The 9,715-nt window shown below is 37.2% G+C and overlaps 1 protein-coding gene across 1 annotated transcript; it reads left to right on the top strand.

Moving 5' to 3' along the window:
* Window positions 1-69: 69 nt before the first annotated feature.
* Window positions 70-9,453, top strand: dctn2 (dynactin 2 (p50)). Its single transcript, XM_051897739.1, has 14 exons — window positions 70-265; window positions 1,069-1,137; window positions 3,815-3,911; window positions 4,039-4,100; window positions 4,180-4,278; window positions 4,443-4,603; window positions 5,946-6,096; window positions 6,175-6,240; window positions 6,369-6,407; window positions 6,602-6,679; window positions 7,320-7,391; window positions 7,472-7,574; window positions 8,672-8,763; window positions 8,851-9,453. Exons 1-14 carry the CDS (start codon window positions 230-232, stop codon window positions 8,935-8,937), a joined length of 1,212 nt encoding a protein of 403 aa, XP_051753699.1. The 5' UTR covers window positions 70-229; the 3' UTR covers window positions 8,938-9,453.
* Window positions 9,454-9,715: the final 262 nt, after the last annotated feature.

Genomic DNA, 9,715 nt, shown 5'->3' with positions numbered 1-9,715 from the left:
TTCCATGATATATATTAATATAACATCATAAAAAGCCTTGTCCTCTAATCCTCGCGAGATCGCGCGAGGTTTTGTTTGTGTGTGACGTCACAGCTGTCGTTTGGCCTGTGTCTGTGTGCGCTCGCGCGTCATCCGCTTCATTCAGCCGTTTATATTTCCTTTAAAACTGCAGTAAAGAAACACGCCGCATATAAATTCACATTAAACTGCCTTTCCAAAACGTGCTGCAATGGCTGACCCGAAGTATGCCAACCTGCCGGGCATCGTAAGTGATTCATTTAGTCCATAATCAACAACAACAACAGTGCGGTATATTAGCATTAGCCGAGGCTAACGGTCTGAGGCGATTCCAAGCGAAACATTCATATATAAATTCACATTTACAGACCGATTGAGTGTCCTGAGTAAATATAAGATGTACACGAGGGTTTTTTAAGTAACGTAAATAGAGTTTTTTGACGTTCTTGAATTTTCTGATTCTTCAGAGGTGTTTTTAGCTCGTGTTTCTGACTGATGCTTGTTAAACAAAACAGACAGAACTTATAAATACTGCTTAAATTACTATTTTTCCAGCTCTCTTGCTTGTATGTTGTGTAAAGAGGCTGTTGCACACCTTTATTTTGCAGGAGGGATTGTAAGAAATAGATGTTTGTTAAGGGCGTTGGCCAGATGTAAGATGGGTGTATTATAATGTCAATAATGTTATTAGAGTCTTTTATGAGGCTGATGTCAGTCTGTGTTTACATGACCACTATAGATTTACAGTATTGATCAATTAAGATTAAGTTTTCAATGGCAGGTTTTTGCATTCGTCCCCTCAGTCTTTAAAATGACATTCATAGATACTTTTATTCTGTTTTTTAGTCATATTATACGCAAATGATATGTGTGTGTATATATGTGTGTGTGTGTGTGTGTATATATGTGTGTATATATATATATATATATATATATATATATCACACACACACACACACTTGAGTCTGTTGTGCCTTTGACATTATATTACTGAAGTGATATCATCATCATCATCATCATCATTATTAAATTGACATCATTTCCTCCCAGGCCTCCAACGAGCCTGACGTCTACGAGACGAGTGATCTACCTGAGGATGATCAGGCGCAATTTGAGTCGGTGAGTATCTGTGTGTGTGTGTGTGTGTGTGTGAGAGATTTGTTGTTCTGTGTGCAGTAAGTGTGTATGAGTGACTCACATATACTTTCCCTCCACGTTCACTAACCCTCCATCACTGTTTGACCCGCTCCGGATGCTAGTTTGTGCAAGTAAGACGTCCATGTTTCTCTAATGCAGTAACTGCATGGGTTGAAATCTTCCTGCGTTTCGCCTGTTTTTTAATCAGGGACAGTCGCACCAGTTTATTTCTCTGATTTTAACTAAGAACAGGTTCTTTAATAACTGGTTTTGCCTGTGTGTGTGTGTGTGTGTGTGTGTGTGTGTGGTGGGCTTATTATATTATGGTAAAAGTGTGGTACAGGTTGTAACCTGCTACATATAGTTATTGAGTTATGAATAATCTCGATGACTCAATGACTGGTTTACTCCTGTAATATTATCACTTTGTTTATAGAATATGGCTCGTGTTCATGATTGTATTCAGGATTTCTAACTTTTGTAAATTTGTAAACCTAATGCTGTTACTAACTTCCTGTGAAAGGCTGTGGAGTGACGTTCAGCTGGTAAAGTGTGTTTTAAGGAACAAGTGGTGGTAAATTTGACAGTTTGACAGAAATAATGTGTGTGTGTGTGTGTGTGTTTCACTAACTTCCTTCTAGGGCTGCACAATTTGTGAGGAAAAAAAAATTAAATTTGCAATTTTTCACAGAATTTTTTTGTTGTGTTTTAAAATGCAATAAAACATTGCTGTGCTTGTTTAAAGGGCTGCACAATGTTTTGATTATGTATGAATATAAAATAACAATAATAAAGAATATATATATTTTAGTATTATTGTTATTACTAAATAACAATATGAAACAAAATATTACTAAAATATTACTATTGTAATTTCACTTTAAAATAAAAAAAGTATTTAGGAGAAATAATAATAATAATAATTTTATTTTACTATACAATTGTAAAATTATATTACTAATATTAATATAAAATAATGATAAAAATATTTTTAGTATGATTATTATTATTACTACTACTATATAAAAACAAAATGTAACAAAATATTACTATCGTAATATTTCACTGTAAAATTAAAGTATTTAGGAGAAATAATAATTACTACTACTACTAATAATTATTTTAATATACAATTGTAAAATTATATTACTTTTCTTTATATATATAAATATTCTCATTTAATTTAATTATATTTTTATATCGGCCTTAAAGCTTTTGTTGACAGCAGTCATTACGAGTCTGATAAGACAAATCCACACATATTTATTGGTTATGTGGTTTTATCTTGATGAATTGTGCAGCCCTTCTTCCTTCAGATGCTGCACTGATTCTCTCCTCTTCCTCTTCCTGAAGTGCTGTAGACCTGAGCTCACTGTCTGTGTGTTTGAGTCTGTGTAAAACTCTAACTGAATCTTCTCAGCAGGTGGAGGTAACGTCACCCACTGACCTGTGAGCGCTTCTGTGTTCGTGATGATCAGATGAAGAACCGCTCAGGCCTGTGGGTGTGTCGTTACTCAGATCAGCTGTAATTGAGACTCTGATGAAATAAACAAGCAATCCAGTGATACTCACAACAACACAGCTCTGTTCTGCCCTCCCTCCAGCTCCTGTTGTGCATGTCATGTGATAACTACATTAATATCTCTCTCTCTCTTTCTCTTCCTCACTCTCTTCTGTTTTTCTCTTTCTCTTTTGCTCTAACTGTCTTTGGGGACCCAAGGAGCTGGTAAGAGTTTCTGATTCCCCTTTAACACCCAGTGACTCTTCTAAACCAATCAGATCGTGATCTGTGCATGTGCGTCTGTGAACTCCACACGCATTTGGACTAACGCTTCCCCTCCAAGCATTAATGTGATCGGCTGAAGCGCTGTACAGAAGGGCGTTTTCATCAGCTGTCCGGTTGTGCTAGACAAACAAATCTGCTGATATTTGGCCATTTCTATGTGACTAATCAAACGTCAGTGATTCTCCAGAAATAAGAGTGTGCGTGAACGTCCTGTAAGTGCTCTAAACGATGGTGAAAACGCCTCTCGCTGACAGTCCCAGCCAATTAAAACGGAAAAGTGTCAAATACTGTGTGAGTTCACCGTACGCTTGCATTCATCAGACGCTCTGTCTGTGGACGTGTTTCTCCAACTTTAATGGCCACAGTAGACAGAGTACAGATGTTTCAGCTTCATAGATGTCTTTCATAATAAACTTCAGTAGCGTTTGCTAAATTAGATTTACATTAAAGAAGGGAAGGAGCCATAGAAGCACACTAAACATCATAACCTTTCACAGTTTTGCAGTCGAGCGTAGTTATTTTGAGTTTGCTGCAGTATTTTAGAGATGCTCGAGCTTATTAAACACCTGCGCCGTCGCTTGACTCTCTTCCTGTCAGATTAATGTGTGTGTTTGAGAGAATAAATTGGTGCACGCACTGATGCATGATGGTCTGCGAGTGTTTCTGTTTGAGTGAATTAAATCAGTGTTCTGAAGAACTTGAGCTGGACGAACGTCCTGTGAGATCACGGCATGCATGTCACTCTTAAATCAATCAGCCACGCCTCTTCTGTGGGAGTGGCCTCAAAGATTCAGCCAATCAGAGCTTCAGAAGCATCTCCTTTATAATCAGTCTAGATGTTTTGGTGTGATTGGTTTATAACTCGTCTCGCAGGAGGAGCTGTGCAGCGACAGCGTGGAGCGGATTGTCGTCAATCCCAACGCCGCTTACGACAAGTTCAAAGACAAACACGTCAGCGCCAAGGGTTTGGGTGAGTGCAGCGATTTCTACAAGCAATTCTTCCAGAAGACACTGTTTATGTTTATGTTTTTTGCTATTTGTTACACTCTTACTTTAAAATTCACTCCTCGTTAAAATAACAGTGTGATTGTGTGCAGATTTCTCGGACCGCATCAGTAAGAATCGCAGGGTGGGCTACGAGTCTGGAGAATACGAGCTCGTGAGTGATTCGTCATGATAGGTTTAGTTTTATGGAGTCTCTCAGCGTTTGTTCTGATTTATTTCCTCTCGTCCTGCAGTTAGCCGAGGGTTGTGGCGTGAAGGAAACTCCTCAGCAGAAATATCAGCGGCTGGTTAACGAGATTCACGAGCTCTGCCAGGACGTGGAACGCATTCAGGTTAAACATCGACTTCTCTTTCATTTACTCGAGTTCTCGTATACTCTCACCATCTGCAATATTCCAGTGTCAGTTTTGATTTCATGGTGACTTTAACTGCAGGACTTTTGTTTGTGTGCAGATAATGTGTGTGTGTGACGTTCATGTGTGTGTGTTTCCTGCAGGTCAGCACTAAGGAGGTCAGTGCGGAGGAGCGCTTGACTCCGGTGGCTTTGGCTCAGCAGGCGGCGCAGCTCAAACAGCAGCTGGTTTCTGCTCACCTGGACTCTCTGCTCGGACCCAACGCCCACATCAACCTCACCGACCCTGATGGAGCTCTTGCCAAGTGAGTCAAACTCTGAACTTCTGTGGTCGCTGGCTGAAACTGCTTAGACTAGTCCTAAAAGTTAGTCAGCTGTTAAGACTGGTTCTGACTTTTCAACGTCCGCTACATGAAAAGGTCGATCGGTCTGATTTTCATCTAACTTCTAGTTGGTCAAACTAGTTCTTAAGAAACAGTCTTAACATAGTGTCTGAGTTTATACGACTGACCGCTGCTTTTAGTTCATCAAAAATCAGTTTTAGATATTCTAAGTAGTGCTGACAAATGATTAATCACATCCAAAACAACAGTTTGTTTTTACGTAATATATGTGTGTATTGTGTATAATTATTATGTATATATAAATACACACACATACATGTATATATTTAAGAAAAATTTGTAATTTATTTATGTAAAATATTTATATATGATATAAATTATATTAATGTATATACATGCAAATATTTCTTAAATATATACATGCATGTGTCTGTATTTATACATAATTATACACAGTACACACATATATTACGTAAAAACAAACTTTTATTTTGGATGTGATTAATCGTTTGACAGCACTAATTCTAAGACGGGTTGAGAGAAAAGTCTAAAGAAAAACTGTAATAAAATGTACAAAAAATTATAAAAATAAGATAAATAATAATAATAATAAATAAATAAAAAATTGATTAAATAAATAAAAATTACATTAAATAAATAAATAAATAAATAGCATTTAACGGTACAGTAATATGAGTAGAAAAAGACAAATTAAAAATATTTTTAAATAATTTAAATAATAATAATAATATTAATAATTTGTAATAATAATTGTTCACAGTATAAATTGGTTCTTTATGCCAGAAACTATATAATTTTAGTTTTATTATTTATTTATTTAGTTTTTGTGTTAATTTTAGTTTTTTTTTAATTTAAGTTTAATTTATTTTTATTTCAGTTTTAGTTTTTAACTATTTCCAGTTAATAAATGTAGTGCTTCAACCTAAACTTATTTCAGTCTAATGTGAAGGCAACATTTCTAGTTTTTCAACTAATATATATATATATATATATATATATATATATATATATATTTTTTTTTTTTTCTGCTTCATTTCAATTAACAGAAACGCTTTGAATTTAGTTTTATTTAACAGTAATAGCCCTGTATAGATGCCTTTTAAAGTTCATGAGGATGATCATATCTGGGGGTTTGTGGATCTAAACGATTGGGAAGCTCAGTTCTAAGACACATTTAGACATCCTGATCAACAGACAGAACATGATGAACATGAAATATCTAGTCAGTGTCCTGCTCTTGAATGTGTGTGAAGCTGACTCTTCTCTCCGTCTCTCGGCGCAGGCGGTTGTTGACTCAGCTGGAGGTGGCGCGGGGCGTGCGGAGCGGGTTGGGTGGAGAGGGAAAGACGGCGCCACCCAAAGGCCCGGATGGAGTGATTCTCTACGAGCTTCACAGCCGACCAGAGCAAGAGAAGTTCACTGAATCTGCCAAGGTACAGTCACCGTAAAACATGCAGTGATGTCACTTCCTGAGGTGGTTTCTGATGCAGACGTTCTCTCTGTGTCTGTAGGTCGCTGAGCTGGAGAGGCGGTTGGCTGAACTGGAGATGTCGGTGGGCTCCGGCTCAGATAAACAGGTGCACTGAGCTGTTTTTTCCTCCATATTCTCAATATATTAGACTATATGAGCCATAAAAGCCTGATGGATCACAAACTCAAGATAAAACACATTCAAACGTTTGAACCTTTTGTGTGTGTTTTCCAGGGTCCGCTCAGTGCCGGCGTGCAGGGAGCCAGTCTGACGGTGAACAAACACACACTGATCACTAGAACAGCAGCATTAGTGTGAACAATCATCATCTTTACTCTCAGAGTACAAAGATAGCAGATCAGCTGTAAAAAACTTTAGGATACCACATGACCACTCTCATTGCTTGATGTAAAATGAGTGAATGTGGTCATGTGATGGGAGTAATAACAGCTCATAACTCTGTGCAGGACACTATAGAGCTGCTGCAGGCTCGGGTCAGCGCGCTGGACGCCGCCACTCTGGACCAGGTGGAAGCCAGATTACAGGTACACATGACCACGCATTTCATCAGCGTCACATGGTGTTCAAGGCTTGTTCGCACCGAAACTGATGGGATTAGTTCTCAAAAGTGCATTTATTAATTTTTCAGCATCTCAACAGATCAAAATATGTATTTTTGTACATATTTTTCATGAAATGATATAGCATGAATGACTGTTTTAGTCACATCAACACTTTTGAGTGTTGAATGATGAATTAAATGTCAATGTCTTCGTTATATTGTATGAATTTTAACAAAAATATTTTTATTTATATATTATTTACAAAATTATTTACAAACTTATTAGACCTAAAATGAGACTACATTTGCTTTCTGAAAAATAATGTATAATAATAATTTATAATTATCAACATATAATGATTATTTATATATATATATATATATATATATATTGTGTGTGTGTATATATATATATATATATATATATTGTGTATATATATATTTAAATATAATTAGTTATATTTAGAAAATTATTTAAAATTATTTACACTTAATGGTCCTTAAATTATGATAATAATACTAATAATTGTGTGTGTATATATATATATATATATATATTTGCATTTAAATGTATTTCTTATAGTGGCTGAAGTGACTGCTTGTTTTCTGCTGTTCTTCTTCAGAGCGTTCTGGGGAAGATGAATGAAATTGCCAAACACAAGGCGGCCATTGAGGATGCTGAGACCCAAAATAAGGTGCGTCCTCACGCCCGTCCCACATGACTTTACTGCTGTCATCATCAGATGTAGAATGAACGAGGTCTCGTGTGCTTCAGGTGTCTCAGCTGTACGATGTGGTTCAGAAGTGGGATGCGATGGCGACGTCTCTCCCGCAGGTGGTGCAGCGACTGACGGCTGTCAAAGAACTGCATGAACAGGGTAACGTTTACTCTCTCACTTCATCTGTTTATCTTTATCAGCCTTTTATTTCACTGCTGCCTTTGGCCTGTGATTTTCTGGCCAATTAAACAGTTATGTAAAATGCAAAAAAATCTTAATGGTCCTAAAATGAGTCATGTGCTTTCTGCAAAATATAATAAAAAAAATAATTATTGTTGTTATTAACCCCCAAAATAATAGTAGTACTACTAATAATAAAAGTAATAAAACTGTTGTTTTAATTAAATTAAACATTTAAAAAGTCATGAAATTTGGCACACAGTTAGAGGACAGTCGGAAATTTGGAGTCTCTAACTCACTCCCTCTAGCGCCACCACCTGTCCAAACTTGCACTTATATTTATGCTAATAACTGTAAGGGCTAGAAACAAAATTCGTAATGAAAATTTTCCCGCCGTTTTGAATTTTTCGAAAAACCTACTTTCGAACTCCTCCTAGGTCGTTGCTCCAATTTTCACAAAAATTTAACCAGATCCTCTTCAGACTGCTGACAAAACGTTGTGGAATTCAAGTCGATTTGTCAAATCGTTCTCGAATAACATGCAAACAAATTTTACGCTTTGTGAAAATAGACGTAAGGCTCTGTCTCCTCAACGCTTTATCAGATTCAGACCAAACTTGGTCCATATCATCACAAGCATGACCTGAAGTTACATGCTGCATTTCGGCACTGCGCCACCTACTGGTCCAGAGATACGAAAATTGATATTTTAGCTTCTGAATGGTTTGTCCAAAAATCATAATAGTGGTCTTGTTAGATTTGGGGCGTCATGCCAAGTCGAATGATACCCAATTTTCCCATATTGGCCATTTTGGTTGTCGGCCATTTTGAATTTTGTAGTAAAATGTAGTAAAATTTTGTAGTGTAAATTTTACAAATGCATGAATGTATCATTATGAAACTCGGTATGGGTCATCAGCACAATGCCCTGAAGGAGTCTGAGAAGTTTTGGACCAGCGCCACCTAGTGGTGAAAAAATGTAATGTTATGTTCCAAAGATGTTTGTACAGGTGTGTATTATTATATGCTGTTTCTCCGTTTTTCATCTCTTATTCTTTCGTTCTGTGGTATTTCAGCGATGCAGTTTGGTCAGCTGTTGACCCATCTGGACACGACACAACAGATGATCAACAACTCGCTGAAGGACAACACCACTCTGCTGACTCAGGTATCATTTGTGTCTCACTTCAGGACGAACGCTTGGGAAATTATTACGCAAACAAGACGTTAAACATCCTGCTGTTCACATTTTCAGGTCCAGCAAACCATGAAAGAGAACCTGGTGGCCGTGGAGGAGAACTTCGCCGCACTGGACCAGAGGATGAAGAAACTCTCCAAATAAAGATCATCCGTCTTACTCGAGGAGAGAGAATGAAGGAAGAGGCAGTTTGACGTTCCTACCATTAGAATTGAGCTCTTTTTCTCATGTCGCCCTTTTGTTTTTCCACAAAGCAGATGAAAGTGTAGATGAAGGTCGAGACCAAATGTTTCACACTACAAACATCCTATAGCTTCACCCTTCCTCCCGAGACGCTTTATCAGTCTGATACTGTAACTCGCGCACACAAACCCAAAGTCTCAAACTGCCTGTTTGTGAATGATCTGATGAGTTCTGTAGCAGCGAAAGATTTGAAGCACTTTCCATCATGATCGACATGGACTTGTTCTGGAAGGTCGTAGAGCTGAAGTGAGCAGATGCTGTGTGTAAATACAGGCTTATATGTACTTTAACTTGTTCTCATGAGAGATCGCTTGTAACTGTTATTGTATTATTGTGTGGAACACACTCCACAAATTATGATCATTTTCCAATATAGAATTTCAAATGCATCTCTGGATAATAAAATGCTTCCAGAAATCTGTTTCATTCTGTTGTTTTTTTGAATGTTCACATATGTGTAGGGTTAGAAATCGATTTGCCTGGTTTATTGTAAATACAGATTTCCTAGTTGTAAATTGGACATGGAAGCCCTCCCAAGTCGTATTTACTGTAGGAATCTCTGAGATAATTTTGATAGTGAAAACAGCCTGTATTTGACCGAAATTCCAGAATCATCAGCAAGCTGATTAAAGATGGCGCGGTGAATGTTTATATGGTTGTCAATAAATGGAACACTAAA

Source organism: Ctenopharyngodon idella, chromosome 6 (genome assembly GCF_019924925.1).
Source record: "Ctenopharyngodon idella isolate HZGC_01 chromosome 6, HZGC01, whole genome shotgun sequence".
Classification (NCBI taxonomy): domain Eukaryota; kingdom Metazoa; phylum Chordata; class Actinopteri; order Cypriniformes; family Xenocyprididae; genus Ctenopharyngodon; species Ctenopharyngodon idella.
This window is presented reverse-complemented; position numbering and strand designations above follow the sequence as displayed.